At 41.9% G+C, this 18,927-nt stretch overlaps 2 protein-coding genes across 7 annotated transcripts in view; one reads left to right on the forward strand and one right to left on the reverse strand.

Moving 5' to 3' along the window:
• tmem98 (transmembrane protein 98) lies at positions 1 to 7,636 on the forward strand. The gene is made up of 7 exons (XM_049560452.1): positions 1 to 158; positions 2,074 to 2,312; positions 2,995 to 3,126; positions 4,199 to 4,232; positions 4,321 to 4,436; positions 4,536 to 4,595; positions 4,890 to 7,636. Exons 2-7 carry the CDS (start codon positions 2,182 to 2,184, stop codon positions 5,089 to 5,091), a joined length of 675 nt encoding a protein of 224 aa, XP_049416409.1. The 5' UTR covers positions 1 to 158; positions 2,074 to 2,181; the 3' UTR covers positions 5,092 to 7,636.
• The window catches only part of svilc (supervillin c), a 27,148-nt gene continuing 15,837 nt past the window's right edge, over positions 7,617 to 18,927 (reverse strand). For 4 of the 6 annotated variants that reach the window (XM_049560451.1, XM_049560450.1, XM_049560445.1 and 1 more), the window contains 22 exons: positions 18,192 to 18,266; positions 17,993 to 18,086; positions 17,824 to 17,907; positions 17,709 to 17,741; positions 17,431 to 17,629; positions 16,662 to 16,828; positions 16,467 to 16,577; positions 16,240 to 16,376; positions 15,807 to 15,954; positions 14,808 to 14,953; positions 14,485 to 14,660; positions 12,794 to 12,938; positions 12,373 to 12,685; positions 12,088 to 12,233; positions 10,731 to 10,833; positions 10,433 to 10,640; positions 10,196 to 10,329; positions 9,955 to 10,110; positions 8,786 to 8,929; positions 8,593 to 8,705; positions 8,334 to 8,489; positions 7,617 to 8,133 (listed from right to left, as the gene is read on the reverse strand). In XM_049560451.1, coding sequence (XP_049416408.1) covers positions 8,044 to 8,133; positions 8,334 to 8,489; positions 8,593 to 8,705; positions 8,786 to 8,929; positions 9,955 to 10,110; positions 10,196 to 10,329; positions 10,433 to 10,640; positions 10,731 to 10,833; positions 12,088 to 12,233; positions 12,373 to 12,685; positions 12,794 to 12,938; positions 14,485 to 14,660; positions 14,808 to 14,953; positions 15,807 to 15,954; positions 16,240 to 16,376; positions 16,467 to 16,577; positions 16,662 to 16,828; positions 17,431 to 17,629; positions 17,709 to 17,741; positions 17,824 to 17,907; positions 17,993 to 18,086; positions 18,192 to 18,266 — 3,078 coding nt within the window. In that variant the 3' untranslated portion in view covers positions 7,617 to 8,043. The remainder of the gene's footprint in view (positions 8,134 to 8,333; positions 8,490 to 8,592; positions 8,706 to 8,785; positions 8,930 to 9,954; positions 10,111 to 10,195; positions 10,330 to 10,432; positions 10,641 to 10,730; positions 10,834 to 12,087; positions 12,234 to 12,372; positions 12,686 to 12,793; positions 12,939 to 14,484; positions 14,661 to 14,807; positions 14,954 to 15,806; positions 15,955 to 16,239; positions 16,377 to 16,466; positions 16,578 to 16,661; positions 16,829 to 17,430; positions 17,630 to 17,708; positions 17,742 to 17,823; positions 17,908 to 17,992; positions 18,087 to 18,191; positions 18,267 to 18,927) is intronic. The other 2 variants (XM_049560449.1, XM_049560448.1) reach the window with 2 other exon arrangements.

The following is an 18,927-nucleotide window of genomic DNA, read 5'->3' on the forward strand; positions in this document are numbered from 1 at the left end:
CCAGCTCAGCCGTGCACGGAGCTCAGCTCAGGGGCTGCTTTTGTGCGCGTTCACGGCACAGATTTGGAGATGTCGGCGCCGTCTCCGCGAGCTTGGTGGTGGAGAGAAAAGTATTTTGTCTCCTGAAAGGAAGCCAACTAATAGGACAAAATGTGTAGGTAAGTACTTGTTTATTTACCTAATTCAGTTCAAAAGTGGCTCTAGTTTGACTTTAAGTATCGACATTGTGTTTGTAAATGAGAAAACTTAAAGTGTGCGTTAGTGTGAGCGCGCGCCTGTGTGTGTTTCTATACATCAAGCAAATGAGGGAAATAATGAAGATGGTGAAATGTTTAGTTAAATGGTGCATGTTATATTTAGTCTATTGCTTGTTTTGGTTATGTACGCCATGTTGCACATCTTTTCAGGCAGAAGAGGGACTTTCTGATACAGAACCCTTTTAATAAGCTTTTCTGTGCGTCATATAGGCCTAATTATTTATACATCTGTATTGTACACTCAGTTAACAAAGGAGATTATTTTAGTGTCAAGTTGATTTTTTTTTCTCTTGCTTTTTTGTTTGTTTGTTGTGGTTTATACTCTCCAAGAAACTATTATCTAGAGTATGGTATTTGTAGTGGTGGAAAAGTATTCAGATACTTAAAGCTACCTCAGTAAAAGTAGTAATACCACAGTATAAGTGTACTTTATTATAAATAAAAGTCCTGCACTCACAAGTATAATCAGCTAAAGTCACTTAAAAATCTGTTCTAACTACTTCATTGTTGCTTAGTCTCATTTATAAGGGGTTTTTTTTTAATGGAAAGTACAATATTTCCCTTTAAAATGTTGTGGTATATGTATATGCACTTACTTTCCACTATTTGTGAGTTAAAGGTAACCAGTTTGTTCTCACTCTGCAGTAAAATCATCTTGGTTCGGCTTTAGGTAAAAGCTTTGGTCCTTTGGATTTTTCTGTATCCTAAAATACCTCCAATTAGTTTCTGTGTCTCATTTTAGCAGAGGGATTTTCAAGCTTTCCAGACACAAAGAAAAAGGAGTCAGAAAGGCTTTGGAGCAGCAGAGAGACAGGAGAAAGCTCCGTATGATACGGCGAGTGTAACACAAATTAATCTGATTAAAGAATTACAGCATTCCATGGCTGAATCTCACATAATCATCCAGGGAAAAATGCAGGTTTACAATGTTGTAATGTTGAAAGTTCAGCTGCCCTGTGGTCATTTGTGCTTGTGACAGCACGCAGAACTGTGTCTCTGCTTTATTAATGTCATGCCTCATTACAAAACCATTACGCTTTATTGTACCTGGAATACCGTCTGGGTAGCCAGTGACAGATTTCCTCCAGAGTGTTTACGCACATCCACTGTAGGTAATCAGGAGGGGTGGGACAGGTTAATGAGTGACTAGACTGGGCAGAGGGCAGGTACACTTTACACTCTCACAGGAGGCTAAATATGGGAACATGTCACCTAAATTAAACTGCAGATAATCCAAAAGTACTTCAGCTGGGACTGAAAACATCCGATGGTAAGAGGTCAAAGTTCATGAGAGTTTTATTTAGAGGTTTGTTCTTTGTTCAGGTTTAGACTGAAGGTTTAGAAGTGTGTGTGTGTTTGCCGGAGCGACTAATCAAAGTGAGAGAACACAGGAAATCTGACACAGTTATTAAAGTTGTTGACTTTGTGGCTGCTTGTTAAAGTTCAGCAGAATTAATATAATATTTATTGCTGGTTGTGTTTGCCCTGATTTCACAAAAAAAGGCCTCTGTACACCAAACACTGTTCTCATTACGCTGTATGAGGTGCAAACAAAGAGCGAGCACACTTCAGCTTCTTATGTACTCAGATAAAGATCAGTTTTATGTGTGTGTGTGTTGCGGGTGTGCCACATTTAGAAACAGGGGAAACACTGCTGATTGTATTGTCCTCTCCATTGGCTCAAAGGTGCAATGTGTTGCAACAAATCAGGGAAATTTCTCGCAGAAATACCCTCAAGTACGGTCATAATGTCGCACTTCTCCGCTTTGATGTCACACAATCAGACTGAAGCCACCAATTATTCTCTCCTCCGCAGATGAGCAGCCATCTATAATCGAGCTCGGACAATCAGCCGACCCTGATTGGACTCTCTTCCTCTCGAATCAAGTTGCTGCCTGCAGCCGCTGTGGGAGCCGGAGTCGCCATGGAGACAGTGGTGATCGTGGCCATTGGGGTGTTGGCCACCATTTTCCTGGCCTCCTTCGTCGCCCTGGTGGTGGTGTGCAGACATCGCTACTGCCACCCTCACGACCTGCTGCACCACTTTGAATCCAAGTCAGTGAATCAATTCAAAAGCCTCTAAGTCTGAATCAGACAGAGTTTTAACTTCTATCAGAACTAAATGTCTTAAAATGTGTTATGAAGGATGAAATACTGGTTTTATTGGTCCTTGCTCTCCTGCCACCTGTGCAACAGGTTTCGTGTGCTGTGTCACCTATTTATGTACTTTTTAAAATAATTTTTTCGCTGTGTTATGCCTTTATTGATCAGCAAAAATGGAGAGGTGCCAGTACGGGAACAAAAGATGCAAGAAAGGTTCCTCCACCAGGGACCTGAACCATCAACCATCCTATTGATGCCCTTTACACTCTGATAGTTGCTATGTGTTCAATAAAAAAACAGGTTGTGTTTTAGGTTTGCTGTCTTTTTAAAATGTTCTAACAAAAGGTCACAAACCTTGTTAAATACTCTGTGGCCTCCAACTTCACATAAAGCACTGCAGAATATACATGACATCCCTCCTGTGTGCTCAGAGACAGAGGACCCCTTTATAGAACAGGGCAATAAATTAAGCACCTATATCACCACTTAAACCTGCTTTAATGGTGCACATCCCCCCGGAAAAAAAAACTGCAATTAATCAGTTTACCACTTCCAGTTTAAATGTAATTGAACTGTGACTTCCTGGTTGCTAATCCAGCCTTGCTTCCACTTCTTTCTCTGCCCTGTTTCACAGACCCACAGTGGATCTGATTGGAGCCATGGAGACCCAGAGCGAGCCATCTGAGCTGGAGCTGGATGATGTGGTCATCACCAACCCTCACATTGAGGCCATCCTTGAGAATGAGGACTGGATTGAGGACGCCTCGTACGTCTCACTGGTGCCATTGTTGCATGACATAAGTTCAGAGTTTTAGACGTTTAAGTTACATAACCTCATGCTACATGTAATACAATTTTGAGGTACCTCTCAGGGGCGTAGGACTTAGAGGGAAAAAGGGCTGAGTATACAGTGTTCATGTGAGGAGGGCCCACAAAAATACTAGAATAAATAGATGTGTATGAATAAAGGGGCCCACAGACAATGTCTGCGTACAGGATAAAAAATTTACTTTACACTTTTACTCCACTACATCTCAGTGGGGAATATTGTACTTTTTTTTTACTTAATTACATTTATTTGATTACTTTAGTTACTTTAAAGATTCAGATTAATTATACATAGTATGATCTACAAATAAGATATGATGTATTATTATAGGTTAAGATAAGACTTTATTGATCCCATGGGGAAATTCACGAGCTAGCAGCATATAAAGTAATTAAAATTAGCTCCACCTTTAGGCTACTAGCTTATCAAAGTGATGTACACACTAATGCATCAATAATCATAATCCAATAATATAATGTGCATAATGTGTTTAAAGCTTTTAAATGGGCCATTATACATGATGTGGGAACTTTAAGTATGTTTTTATACTTGTACTTTTGTGCTTTTACTTAAATTAAGTTTTCAATGCAGGACTTTTACTTGTAACAAAGTATTCTATATTATGGTGTTGCTACCCTCTACGTAAAAGTATATTATGCAGGATTTTCCTAAAAAAAAATCTATACATTCATACAAAAATATTTCCTTTCAGTCACTTATGACCCATTAGAAGTGTGTGGCAGTGTATTTATCTGCAGAGACTCTGCCCTCTGCCTGTATTTTCTTATTTTCTTCTTTCTTTGCTGTGTTTTGGACATTCCTGGGCACAGCATGCAGGTTAGGTTGTACTTTATAAAATCATAGGGACCTAGTGCCAGACTGTAAGCAGCATGCATCCAAGAGGAAGCTACGAAATTGCAAACACAGTGCTAACATGGAAAGAAGCGCTGGTTTAAGTAAAATATCTGTGTACTTCTTTCTACTAATTCTGTGAATGTTTCTCTCACAGTGGATTGGTCTCTCACTGCATCTCAATCCTAAAGGTAATCTAACTTCTTGCTTTCTGCTTTGGTTCATATTTAGTCTATATCTTTATTTCCTGATGCGAACACGTTATACCTCCACCTACAGATCTGCCACACTTTGACTGAAAAGCTGGTTGCCATGACAATGGGTTCAGGTGCAAAGGTCAAAGCACCGGCCAGTCTTAGTGACATCATCACTGTGGCCAAACGCATCAGCCCAAGGTAACGTGCAGTACACAATTCACCTCAACTCACTATTAACACATCACTGACTCAGGCTAACCTGCGTCCTCACGTCCTCAATGGCCTGTCTCTTTGCAGGGTGGACGACGTGGTCAGATCTATGTACCCTCCACTGGATCCTATCCTCCTGGACGCCAGGTAATCACATTTGTTGCCCCTTTGTTTAAAGGTGCTTTTTGTAATAAGCTTTGATATATGCAGAGATAAAGAGAGTAATATAAATGTTAAGTGTCACAGCAAATTGATGCAGCCAGGAGTTTGCAGTCCTTTCTGTGGTGTGTTATTTCTGTGCCTGCTCGGCCCAACAGACTCATTCTAAGCCTGCATTTCCTTCATTTTAAAAAGCTTTTTGGGAATAAGTGCTTTTCATCCAGCAGCTACCCCAAAAAAGCCTGTTAAATTGAACCCATTAGTCCTTTTCTTCCTCCTCAGGGCCACCGCTCTCCTCCTTTCAGTCAGCCACCTGGTGCTGGTCACCCGCAATGCCTGTCACATGTCCGGGAGTATGGACTGGATCGACCAGTCGCTCAATGCGGCTGAAGATCACATGGTGGTTTTGCGAGAGGCGGCATTGGCCTCTGAACCGGATCGATGCATACCTGGAGCCGACGCACAGAGAGAACAGGCCATCTAGTCAGATTCTGACACAGACATGAAGGGCTTGGAAATGTGTCATTTTATCCTTGGGCTTCTGTACTCAAATGGTACTTAACAGGCACATAATCTGCCAGACAGTGTTGAAAAGGCACACTTCCCAAACTCATCATCCAGTCCAATTTAATAAGGACACTTCTGAAGGCTGTGCTGATGGGTGCAAGGATTTGACTCTGTCCTTTATTTCACTTCTCACATAAAAAAAGACCTTGGATTTTTTTCCTTTATATTTGCACCAAAAATGTTTGAGATTAGTTTGCATTCACTTCATCTACAGAGTAATATCTGTAAAGTAGATGTCACACATTCAGATACGAGTAGGGTAGATCTTTTTTAGCGTTAGTCTGTGGAAGCTGCTGCTGCCTGCGAGGGACAGGCCTTGGGAAATTTGTTTCTCAAGTGCGCCATCACCCAGCGGTGGGCCTAAATCCAATCTCACCAGCACTGCACAGTCACATGGAGGCTTAGTCAGCTAATCCATTCTGAGGAAAATAACACCCAGTTAGCCAGTGAACCCAAAGGGGCTCCAACTCAGTGGACCAATGGAAGACCAGCCTGACTTGATTACAATTTGTGTGGTCAGCGTGACTTGTGGATGTTCTAAAACATCCCTCGGATACTCTTACAGTGTTGGAAATCACTGGTCTGTGAGTTGTAACCAAAACAGCAGCAGTAGTTTTAGCCACATCAGCAGCAGAGTAAGAATTTTTTCCAGATGAGTAATGCCCTTTTGGCCCATTGATGGGTTGTATTATGGTTAACTGAGGCTGTTATTGATGGAGAACCACCACTTTGGTCCACACTGAAATATCTTAGTATCTACTCAATAGATTAGCACAAAAATTTGGACAGATGTTCATGGTTCCCAGAGGATTAATCCTAATGACTTGGGTGATCCCTTGCCGGTCCTCTAGTGCCAACAGCAGGTCCACATACAGCATGCGGTTATAAGCACCTTGAGAGGGAGTGCTCATTGTTCCGATGGCCCAAAATTCCAAAGCCCCTTTAGTCTAAATAAATGTCCCAATGGAGCTAAACCCATTTCTCCAACAGCTTGTTATGCCAAAAACAAAAGCTCATGCTCCAAAGTCCCATTCTTCGAAATTAAATCCTCCCTGCAGTCAAGACACCAGAAAGAATATACACATTGTACATTTCTATAAACCACAGATAAGTTACATTTGTACATTATTTTGTAGCTGATATTGAAAAGTAACATTGTGGTTAGGTTTAGGCACAAAAAAACACTTGGTCATGGTGAGTAAAAGATTGTGTTTTGGCTCAAAACATCCTTGTTTGGTGGCACAAAAGCTGCTGAAAAAGCAGGAACAGGTTGGTGAAAACACCCATAATCATTGGCTCAACCTCTGCTGGGAATTTGAAATTAACTACAGGGAGTGCGTATTTTCCGAGGAACAGGACTTGACAGCAATGGCTGTTTGTTTTTTGGACATTGAGCTGGCAAAGAAATGGCCTTTGGGTCCAATGGGAAATGCTTCTATCTAATGGGGCATCAGAATTTTGGGCCATCGGAACAATGGCATGGCACTATTTTAAATGTCGCAACAAGTTGGACTGCCATGAAATTTGGCACAGATGGGCGTATTCATGTACCTCACAGGATGAATGATAATCACTGCGGTTGTCAGTTTTCATGTAGCACCAGTAATTTTTATCAAGTACCTGCAGAAGTAATGACATTGCCATTTGTGTTTAGCGCTATTTAGCATGCTAACTAGCTCTAAACTAAAATGGTAAACATTATACCTGCCTAACAGTAGCATGTTAGAACTGTCACTGTGAACATGTTAGCATTAAGCAGTAAAGCATCAGCCAGCATGGTTCAGACAGTAAGTCAAGAAACACTTGTTCTTTAATTCTGACAACGAAAAATGTTTTTAGAAAAGCTAAAATTTCCCATCAAATTCAACTGTAACTGCTGTTCCGCTCTACATTTGTCTAAGAATAAGGATATTACAGAAATATCAAAGTAGACCAAAACATTTTAAGCACATCACCATCAGCTGTTAACTGTACACGTACTATAGAGAGAGATACAGTTGTCTTTATGCATTGTCGTGTCAGGAGGCTGCTTTGAACAGTGTGCCGATCGAGGTGAAGCAGGATTAGCGTGTTGTTTTGGGCCAGAAGGATGTTATTGGAGCATGTCTACCTGCTCTCTCATGCATAGCTAATAGTGAGTCCCCAAAGAGTCCTAATAAGGCATTACCCACAGCCACAATGAGCACATGGGCTTAAGCTACAATACACATGGCACAAACCTTTGTACACACAAGGCTGGCAGACAAATGAACACAGCAGTACATTGTATGACGCACAACTGTAAATACACATCATAGATTTATGGAGTCAAACACACTTGTTTTAGGATTTTGGTGACAATCAGGAAGAGGAGCAGAGTCTGTTAAGTGAGATTAAGAGATAGCTGTAGCTCTGAGCATGCAGAGATGTATTGATGGACCCGTATCAATAGAGGAGGAAACCTTTAGAAAGTGGTTAGCCTTTTATTTTTTTCTTGTTTACATTGTTTATTAGCATTTATCTTTTTTGTAAGCACTCCTTTGTTTTCTCCTCCTTATCCCACAGTTTGTTACTGATGTCTTCCCTCACTCCCACACACCTTTTCCTTTTTATCTTTCATTGATTTGTACAGATGGAGTTTCATAGGAAAATGTGTTTTGTTTTTTGCTCTGAACAATAGCTACGGAGAAACCCATGTCTGATAAAAAGTCCACACACTCATACTAATTCGACATAAATAAAAGTGAAATTCTTTCCTCTTTTTATCACGTTGTGAGCTGTCCTTTGTGCCGCACCACGGTGCTAATACCCCCCTGCCATCTTCCCATCTCACTGGAGAAGGAAGTCCCTGCTGCAGGAGCGTCAGTCAGCCTCCATTTGTTTTTGCTGTCTAGCAAAGCAGCCCTTTGCTTTTCTTCAGTTCAATTTGCTTCCAGTCTGGGAGGGAAGCGTATTCATCTCTCTTCATTTCCAAAATAGTCTGAAACATAATTGTAGTGATTTATTTATGGAGGGAAAAAAAATCAATTCAAATAATAGAAAATGAATGTTAGAATTTAGACTAAACTTCCTCTCAGGATCAGATTATAGAGAGGAGAGCATCTGTTTTCATTTGTAAAACAAAATATGGCAAACACTGTAGCCTGCTGGTCGAAAGACATCACTGCTCCTTCAGCTTACCTGGAAGTCTTGATCAGACAGGTAGACTTCCAGGCGCTGGGGGTCCACTCCGTCAGGTAAGGGGCTCCGCAGCAGCTCCTCCAGAGGGTACTGGGTCTTCATGAGCTGGGCCAGGGCGTCCTGCACCAAGGTCAGCTTCACCCGCCCTGTCTCGCCCTGACACACGAGAGAAAGACACAGGCACGTGGCTGTGACTGCCATAATATCTAGACTACAAAACAGGAAACAGTTGATGTATAGATTGTAGATGTATTAGTACCTGTGTGTGGGGTCCCAGGCTCCTCTCCCAGCGGGGGAACACGTTTGTGAAGGTGAGAGGTTCCAACCCCTCAAATATGAGGTAGGCCTGCGGTGGGCGTCTTGGGTTCATCTCTGGGATACAGAGGAAAAACCTCAACAAACCAGCAACCCTTTGATTTCCAAACCATTCCTGTCAAACAGCTTCCTCCTACCTTTGCAGTACTGAAGTGTGGTCTGCATGGCACACCTCCTCTCGTCGTGCCAGCAGCTCCAGGCTGAAGCCGTGCTCTCGGTCTGCTCAGGCTGACCCCTCTGCCACAGGTAGACCTCCAGACGGTTGTCAAGCAGGAACAATGCTGGCAGAGACAACAAAGACATGGCGTGTATAAGACAAAGTGGCAGTTGATCCGATTGATATCAAATTAAGTTTGACTTTGACTTTCCTGTGGAAATAAATCAGAAAATACTGCCAACAGCAATAAAAAATATATAAATCAGACTATGAATGATATATGAACAAAACCCCTCCTTTGAAAACCTCCACGTTTGGTGTATGTAAGTCCTACTGAAGCAGAGATTTCTGGCTCAGAGTATGAGGGGAAAAACTCATTTTGAGAACATCGCCTTTGAAAATATACATTGAAAAAAAATTGCATACATTTTTAGACAAAAAAGACATGACTGGTGAATAGGGTAAAAAAAATTAAACTACCAGAAACCATGAAACTTGCCCAGTTGATTACTGACATTAGGACAATATTTTGTTGTATTGCAAGTTTTCTAAAATTTTATTTTAATTATGCAAATTAGGCCTTATCAAATTAAATATGTGCTTTCTGCATACATCGCCAGAGCAGAAATATAAACTAAAATGAACCAAAATGTGTATTTTGGTTGTCCACATTTCACGGAAACAAAACAGCCCAAACTCTCAAGCATTCACCAGTACATGACAATGTTTTCACGTATACTGCCCCCCCCTTAGCTTCCAGTGAGTGGACCTTCTGCTAAAAATGTTCAGTCAAACTGCTGTTTCTAAGGTGATAAATGAACCTTCAAGCTCAAAATTAATTGTCTACAGCAAAACGTCAGCATCCGTAAACTAGCAATGTATGAATCCATGTATTTTGATACCTAATAATAAAGCCCATACAGTAAACAGTAATAAAGAACAGCCTTCAGTCTTTAAAGCTGCTTCTTAAGAGCTATTTTCTAAAACTTTCTTCCAAAAAGAAATAGTCAAAGTGTTTTCGTCTTGATTTTATTTTTGATTGAATCTTATTTTCCAAAGCCATTAAGGATTTTAAAATACTGGGGTTGAATCACAGAGAAAAAGAACAAGGTTTGTTGTGTGCTGCATGTGTGCGTTGAGCGCTCTCACCAGGCTGTGGTACAGAGTACAGACTCTCCTGGACGAAGGGCATTGCCATCACGAGCCCTGGCAGCCGTGTTGGACTCTGCAGCTCTTTGGCCTGGAAACTCCCAGAGGAGGCACTCAGGTGGAAGAGGCGAGGTGTGAAGTTATACTTTCCTGGATCTGACAGAAGATTTTTTTTTTATTTTACTGTGAATTTAAATTAAAATGTCCATGAGGCAAACCAGAGTCAGTGTTTTTTTTCTACCTTGCAGCATGCAGTCATAGGCCTTCCTGTCTTTTTGTCCCAGTGCTCTCCAGAAGTCTGCAGGCTCTGAACCTTCTTCCACTACCTGCACCTTCACAGGGCTGCTTTTACAGAGACCCAGCTCTGGTGGACACCTAATAAACACACACAGTTCACAAGCTGAAAAATGATTTTCAACCTTCAGTGTTAAACTCATCACTGGATCCTTTGAAAGCCCACCCAGTGTGTGCAACTCACATTTGGGTGAGATGATCCACTGCCCTCTTGCTGACCTCTCTAGAGCTGCTCTGAGCTTTACAGCCAGTCCAGAGATACAGCACCCCCTGCTGGCTGTTGAGCAGCACAACACAGCCCCTGGACCTCAGACCTGCACAGCAGCAATCCACCTCCAACAGAGAGCCTTCCTCTGGGAGCTCTCCTCGCACACAGAACAAACGCCACTCTGCTGTAACACACAGAGATGAGGAAATATATTTAAATCACATGACAAAAAAAGGATAGAGGAAGACAGGAATATGCCCTTGCTGTAGAGTACCTGCATTAGTGGAGACCTCCTCTCGTTTGCCCTTGTGAATAACCAGGCCTCCCTGGAAAAGCTGCAGGAAACAAGGAGGTTCTTGTCCCTGAGGTACCACCACCTTCAGACACAAGACAAACAATTAACAGGCTGTAAACAACAACAGTCCTGCTGCAGAGGAACTGAAAATGTCAGCTTAGAATTCTGGTTTCTACAACTCAATACTGGAAAAAGCCTTTACACTTCTCTAATTAATGACAGTAAACATGTTAATAAAAGCTTCATGATCGTGGTGAAAAAGGATATTCAAATAAAAGTAGCCATGGTAAAAGTGGTTCCTTTTAATGTTGTGTTTTAGGTGCCTCAGCTGTTCAGTTGTACGGTGTCCATGAAGTCCCAAAAGGTCTTTTTTTTTTTTTTTTTTTTAAATCAACTTAATTATGTTGTGCAAACAAGTTACTATCATGCTTGTAGGTTTTAAAAAATAATTACCTTTCAGGACTTTAGGGGTTCTGTACACTTTTTCTTTGACAGTGGCGTTTTTATAAAAATAACAGACCAATAAAACGGTGATATAATAGTCATAACAATTCTAACAATTATATCTTCCAATTGCAGTTAAATTTAGGAAGATTTGTGAACTATGGTGCACATGTTTATGTGAATTTTTGTGTGTGTCGGGGGGATAAAAAACATAATAAATAAAACAGCTGGGTGGTAATAGTAAGAGAGGAATGGAAAATGAATGAATTAATTAATAGTTTAATATTTTAATATTTATACGTGTCAGCTAAAATAGTATGGAAGGTCCTGGCAGGGATGTAGATTGATGAGGATATGTCTGTGTGAGACCCAACACACACATGATTGTACATATATTGGTTTGTTTTAAATGGGTAGGCAAGCAATACTGATGAATGGAGCTCATTATGCGTGAAATTAATCTATTTGGTTGTTTTTAATGCTTCAGCTGTTCAGTGCACATCTGGTATTGGACTCTTTAAATAGCTGGAATAATGTACATGGAAATATGGAAATAATGCTGCTTGCTTTCACCCATGATATACCGAATAAAGAAGCCACGCAATAATATCAAACAAGAAATAATCACAACCATATACACTATTTTTAAATATTTAAATTTTGAATATTTAATCTTAAATATTGCCCTTCTACTGCACATTATCTACTAACTATTTTCATCAAGTAAATTAAAAAGTCTCCATCAAAAATGTGACAAGTATAAACCCTTACAAAACAAGTACCAACAATGTACTTTATTCCCTGCTTGAGTAAATGTTCTTCCCAATGTTATTACTTTAGAGTGTAGTCACATACAGGAGTGGATAATCTATTCAGAAAATCATGTGCTTACCTGTGACTCTTCATGATTGTTCATCCCAATGGACAGGAAAGCAGCAGTGTCCCGTCCACTGACACTGGAGTGACGGCCCCGCCACAGGAAGAAGGCAGTGTTTTGTCCATCACCTCTGGTACACTCATCAGGGCTGTTTAGCTTATCTACAGCAGAGCAAATCTGTTTACATTCATATTTCAGGCTTTTCATATTTGATGCTTTTGTCCTGATTAAATTACACTAACACTACACAATGAGCCACAGTAAAGAATGTGACATGATATAGTGACAGATGTCACTGACCAACAGTGTTGATGCTGTACGTCCAGCGGATGACGTATGAGTCTCCCTCATGAAGCTGCCCGGTGCTCTCCACAGGAATTTCACTGTCATCAAACTCCTGGACATGCCACGTGTCCACAGCAACTGTCTTCAGCTCCATCTGTCGTCCCTCCTCCAGTGTAATGACCCCGTGCCCCCTCTGGACGTCAACCCCAGCCAACACATTATGGACCAGGCCGTCCCCTTCCAGTAACTGACCCGACACTAGAGCCTTGACGTCACAGGTGCTCAGGCTGTCTGGTAATGGGGTCTGGGAAGACTGAACTGGGATAGGCTGTGAAGAGAAAAAGGAAGCTAAAAAAATCCAGATACTTCCAAATGTGGTATCAGTCAACAAGCCAAAGTGTTGTGTGACTTTTAAATGTTACACTGAGAGATGAACCTGTGTCTCTTTGCTCACTGAAGCAGCTTCCTCCACGCCTCCAGTCCCACGAGTCCAGTCAAGGAACTTCTCCCTGAACAGAGCCGTCTCACTGTGCTCTGAGACACAACCGAACAACGCCCAGCTGGGTCGCCCCTCTCCCCTACTGAGGACAAAAGTTAGAGTCCATTGAGGATCGAAACCCATTTTCAAGGAGTATAATGACAGTGTAATGCAGTAAATATACACTTTAGAGGCTTAAACCTTAATAGACTGAAAATAATTACTGAATCTAACAGTAAATAATGCCCTTAAATAATGCTATAGACCATTTGCGTCTGGAATTGCATTGTTAGGCAACAGCTTGGGTCCATGTTTACTTCCTGTCAGATGATTTCATTCACATACACTGCAAAACGTTCCAACAGGAAATACAAAGGCACTCATTTGTGTTAATGATCTCAACTTTGAAATGGTCTCTAGTGTTGTGTTAGTATGCTAACAGCCTGACTGGCCTTTGGAACTTCCAGCACATAGTGGCTCAAAGTGTGGCTTGCAGGCACTTTGTGCGGCCCCTAATACATGACATGAATTACTTAGCTACTGCGTCAAACTCCATCCCGCCCCTGCTAACAAGCGTCTGTCAGGTAAGGCATGACAACTTGTAGAAAGCTACTGGTTGCACGGCGTGGCATCTTGTGAGTGTCGCAGGAAATGAACCTCCGCTAATACCCGCAACTCAAACACAGACTGGCAAATCATAGCATTGCATTGGCTCCCTGCCCATCAGTCAGTGGAGGTCGAGGCACTGGTGGCACCGGAGGAAAGCCAAATCCTGTTCGTATGCACACAATGCGATGACACAGGACTGGTTGAAAATCTGCAAAGTTCCCCTTTATTTTCATTGTCTTCTGTCTCAATTGCCAGGTGATGTGTTGGTTCACTTACACTCTCATCTTTAGCCTATAGTTAGGCTTAAGCCTCTATCTACCTTTACCAAAACTACAGTATGTGGAAATGTCACATGTCACTCCAGGGCTGTTTTTCACAGTCTGATCCAGGTCCCTTAATTCCAATTAAGAGAAATCCAAATGCTATGATATACAAGTATATTTTCACAATAGTGTGCCTCTAACCTTGTGGCAACTGCCAGAGCCCTGACCCCAACCCCATCCAACACCTTTGGGATCAACTGGAACACTGACTGTGAGCTAGACCTTATCAGCCAGCATCAGTGCTGAGCCTCACTATCGCTCTTGTGGCTGAATGGAAGCAAACAGAAATCTGGCTGGTATAGATCTACAGCAGATTAATTCTCATGTTTGTAGTAGAACACGTTCAACAGGTTTCTGTCCACTTGTTTGAATTTCTAAACAATTGTCTTCTGCCAGCTGCAGCGCCTCGATGTGTGGTGCTGGGGTTTTGCCACAAGCAGTGTAAATTACAAACCATTTGTTTTGGGTTTTAAAGACCCACTGCAGACCCACTGGGGTGTTGCTGCGTGCACAGTAAACTTAATGCTGCACGCTCACTGTGTCTAGTTTGGATTTACATCCATGGCTTTTATTGTGCCCACTGTAATGTTAAAAATACTAAGTAAATACTTACAGCTGTACTCCACTGTTTCTGTAATGTGTCCAATTATTGATATGCTGTTATTTTTCGTTGTGAAGTACGGACTAAAAGCTTTACTGCCTGCAGTGTCAACTTACCTCTGTGAGTTGGGGTTACACTGCGTGGGATCCAGTGGATTGACTCGACAGTTGCTGTAGTCATAAGCTCCGACCCACACTTGGTGAGTCAGCTGGAGAGCAATATTCCTCCTGCTGAGGGAAACATCCTGTCCATGCCACAGGTACACCTCACTGCCGAAATCGAACACCAGGGCCTGGAGCACACACACAGATGAGTACAGTAGAGTACAGTATGTACAGAGACATGTTCAGCTGTTAAGAATTACTTGTAAAGAGCTCAAATAAATTAGAAACACATAATCAACAAGAATGATCAAAAGATTCCAGAGGGGACCGCAGACCTCAGAGGAGCCCAGCAGGGAGACACTGGGGATGGAAGCCCAGGCCTGTTCATGAGGCACCAGTCTGTTCTCCACCAGCCTGTACACACAGTTGGACTCCACCACACCACGCTCATAGAGCTCATCCTCCTCTTCTGCACTGGCTCCTGTAGGGAGACACAAACACAAAGCCATGCAGCACAGATCCAACAGACCTTTAATCTTATTCTTCCAGTTGTCACCAGGGGGGCAGCTCCCGGGGCTCCAGTCACAAATGTTTTCTCAGTCTTTTAGGTTTTTAAAATACCCTCAACTCTGTGTGATTCAGATAATAATACATGTTGATTTTGTTTATCCTACTATGCTATTTCCTAAAGAAATCTAACATAATTAAGTAAATGTTCCTCTGTTGGCTTAATATTCAGTTCAGTTACTTCGAATGCAACTAAACATTTATTCAGCCAACTCTACTCCTGCATAGTATAACAAGATTAGTAATGCTGTTTACAGGAAACTGCTACCCTACCTGTGTTATGTAACTTAAGTAGTAACATCAGACAATCTTCGCCTCGTTTGAGGTCACAGGAGTAGAGATTAGTCATCCTCAACCTGTGTTGTGTTATGGTTTCAGACTCATGAAGACAGTCAGACACAAAATAAGATGTAGGCTCTACTACAGGATTTTTTTTTCCTTGGCAACTATCATGTTTTTCCCAAGTGATGTACAGGTTTTTGAGCATTTTCTAATCTGAAATGGCTTGAAAAATAATGCATATGCTGTACATGAAAAAAAAGGAAGCATACCCCGGACCGCTCTAGGTTTATGCTGAGCCCTGAATGGTAACAACATCTGTTGACTTTTCACATGAGAAGAAAACATCAGCTAAATTGTAAATGTGTAAATGAACAAGTGGGTCTTCATGTTTTATAATCTGTCTTTACAACAGAATTATTAAGTCAGTACTCGTAAAACAATCTACTCTGGGAGGAATTAACAGAGCAGACATTTTGTGCTCTAACCTCTGTATTGTGTCCGTCCTCCTAGAAGGCTCCAGAAGTCTGCAGCCAGGCTGCTGTCGCAGTTCAGCCCCTCCTCCAGGTGAACTACCCGGGAGGCTTGACAGCCGAGATCCCTCTGACTCTGGATGGATGATGCCAGCTCAGAGGCCTGGAAAACAAAGTGAATGGTTTGTAATACCACAGCAGAACAGCATTTTTCATTTAAAACTTTAGACCTCCCATATGGCAAAATGATCAGAAAGTAACTGACGTGAAAGTAATCTTAACATACATTTATGCTGCTGATTTTGTATCCTGAGAGCAGAAATCAAGAGCATCAGTGCTGTCATCTCACAGCACAACATGTCTTATACCACGTGCACCTATTGTACGCTGGTACCCCGTATTTAATGCCAACAACATGCTGTCTTAATGTTACTGCCCTCAGTGATACCTTGGCTTTCTCCTGCTCATTGGCAAACTCTCCACTCCACAGGATGCAATGCTCCGGTGTGACCAGCAGGAAGCAGTCTCCACTATTCAGCAACCGCACTGAGGGCTCCACCAGACGAACCTGGACATGCCGCCTACCTGTCACCACAGGCGCTAGTTAATATAAAAATCTGAACACAAAGACATCATCATGAGAACACTCATGTACACAGATAAATCTGTTCTGACCTTTGATGTGAATGAGCATCAGGCTGCTGAAAGGAGGATTAGACTTGGTAATGTCTGAGGAGGAGGTGATGTCCTCTGATCCGGAAAGATGTGAATGTGAGTTCTTGGACTCTGTGGGGAGGAGAAAACACATGATGAGGAAGCTGAATGAGAAACACAACGTGAAAAGAAAAAGGAGAACATATTCCCACTCACTCTTCTCAGCCTGGGTGCTCTCCTCAGCAGCTGTGTTGGCTCTCTCTCCCATGAAGTCCTGCCTGATGTCCTCCCGCGCAGCCAGAGCCCTTAGAGGGTTTCTGGAGCCCTGAGTCCGACGGGACGGACGCACCGACCGCCTATGCTCTGCTACTGCTGAGGTCAGTCTGCACCACACACACACAGGACAAATACAGCGTCACACAGACAGTATGGACAGTCCCCATAAGGATCTGCTCCAAATATTAGTTATTATATTTAATAGCTAATGTGTTATTACTACTGTGATCAGGGTCAGTCTGTGTAGAGCCGCTCAGAGTGAACTTTGGTCTTTAGTGCACAAAAATGTGGTAATTTTGCTCTTATTCCAAGAAATAAAATCAAGTTTCCCATCAAGAATCAGCATTAGACTTTTTACACAAAGCTCTAATTTTGAGTTTTTGCAAAGATTTTTCGCTCATAAGTCAAATTTTAGGAGATAATTTTAAGACAATTTCTTGAAAGCCTTCTACATATCAGCCAGGGTCTCAGTGAACAATATAATTGCTATTTGAAATGTGGTGCAATTTGTCTTCATAAAATCAAGTTAATTTTCAGACCTGTCAGACACCACGACATCCCAGAGATTATTGGTAAGGTAAATGTGATTTTAGTTTGAAATTAAATACCTTAAAAACATATTGGTCCCTCTACGACATCCCTGAATATTTAATATGACAGTGATAGCAAAGGCCAATAATCTTACAATCTGTGGTCAAACCAGGCTCACATGGGTGTGTTGGTCTGGCAGAGGACACCCAGGTCCTGCTCACTCTCTGCCGCAGTGACGTCTCCACAGGGTGGAAGGGCGCAGGCGGAGGGGGGTGACGGCTCTCTGTAGAAACCTCCGTCAAACGTGTTTGATTCATCCACAGGCATCTCCTCCTTCGCCTCATGTGGAGCCACCGAGAGCACAGAGCTCTGTGTGGCTGCAGAGGGACGAGACAAGAAATATTAATACTTTTAGACTTTAACAACTTTTGTTAGTGAGCTTTGATTTGATCTTACCTTCAAACTCCAACACAGACTGAATGGAGGTTTCTGTTAGGCAAACAGAGCGAACTGTTAAGAGAAAAACAAATATGAAACTGGTTTTTATTATATGAACTAATGCTGCTCTGACCTTCATATGTGCATGTTGTAGCTTCAGTGGAGTGCCCTCTGTTATGAGTGGTGTCATTCCTGTCTGATTCTGGAGATCCAAGATCTAACAGGTGGTAAACACAGAGGAAGGAAGTCAGAGAGGCTGAGTTGAAAGATGCAGAGATAATGAGAGTAAAGAGTAAACTCACCTCTCTTGGCCACACGTCCAGCCTCTTGTTCTTTCCTTTCCTGCTCTGCATTCATTTCCTCAACTTCATTCACCTCATCCTCAACTCCCTTAGCCTATAAAGTCAGAGAGACAGATGTAAAATGCAGATGAGCTCTTCTGTAGATTAAAACATCAAACATATGAAAAGATTTGAAGACATGCGGGCCTGCGTCCCTCACCTTCTGTCTCCACTGAAGCTGAACCTGGTTATTGGTAGGAGAGGAGACCTCTTGGGCCTCAAAGGACAGATTTGTCTGAGGATGAAAAGAGGACACATGGATAACCAGGTAAGAGGTGAGTTTTGTTTTAGTGCAGGAGAGACCTTTGAAGACATGCACGACCAGGGGGAAAATATGTCACTGAAAGAATCTGATACGTTTGGGAGCAATGAACAAACAAGATCGTAAAGCTATCACGAGAAAAAATGGATTCAGGCAGCAAAAAAACACATTAAGTATAACATTTAACTATTTTTTTTTTTGTCATGAAAGACAAAGAAAACTTTCAAATTGATTCCATTAAAAGAAACAGAAACAGAATCTAGTGACAAACATGACTTTCAGGTTTTTGATAATGTCAACAAAACTTGAACTTGGCTCCTTTTATAACAGGTTTCTGTGTGTTGCAGGTTGTTAAAATTCAAATTAGGAAGGCTGGGAGCGGAGGTATGACATTTCCACTAAGGTGCATGACAGAAAAAAACTTTCAAAGTGCGAGAGAACTACGAGAGTAAGAGCACACAATTAACAGAAACTAAAACGGAACCCGTGAAGTGTGAGCGAGGATGTATCACTTCAGAAGAAAGCTCATTTTCGAACACAAAAAATAAACCCCACTCAGTAGGTGAGGTGACAGAGTCGGCACGAGAGCGTGAGCGAAACTTCACACGTCATCTGTAAAAATCACAGCCGCGTG

Source organism: Epinephelus fuscoguttatus, linkage group LG19 (genome assembly GCF_011397635.1).
Source record: "Epinephelus fuscoguttatus linkage group LG19, E.fuscoguttatus.final_Chr_v1".
NCBI lineage: Eukaryota > Metazoa > Chordata > Actinopteri > Perciformes > Serranidae > Epinephelus > Epinephelus fuscoguttatus.

Bases quoted from the DNA above. Each gene is read 5' to 3' on its own strand.
- tmem98 (XM_049560452.1), top strand. From the start codon at position 2,182: ATGGAGACAGTGGTGATCGTGGCCATTGGGGTGTTGGCCACCATTTTC. The intron at 3,127-4,198 runs GTACGTCTCACT...TTTCTCTCACAG, and splicing joins GACTGGATTGAGGACGCCTC to TGGATTGGTCTCTCACTGCA. The intron at 4,596-4,889 runs GTAATCACATTT...CTTCCTCCTCAG, and splicing joins CCTATCCTCCTGGACGCCAG to GGCCACCGCTCTCCTCCTTT.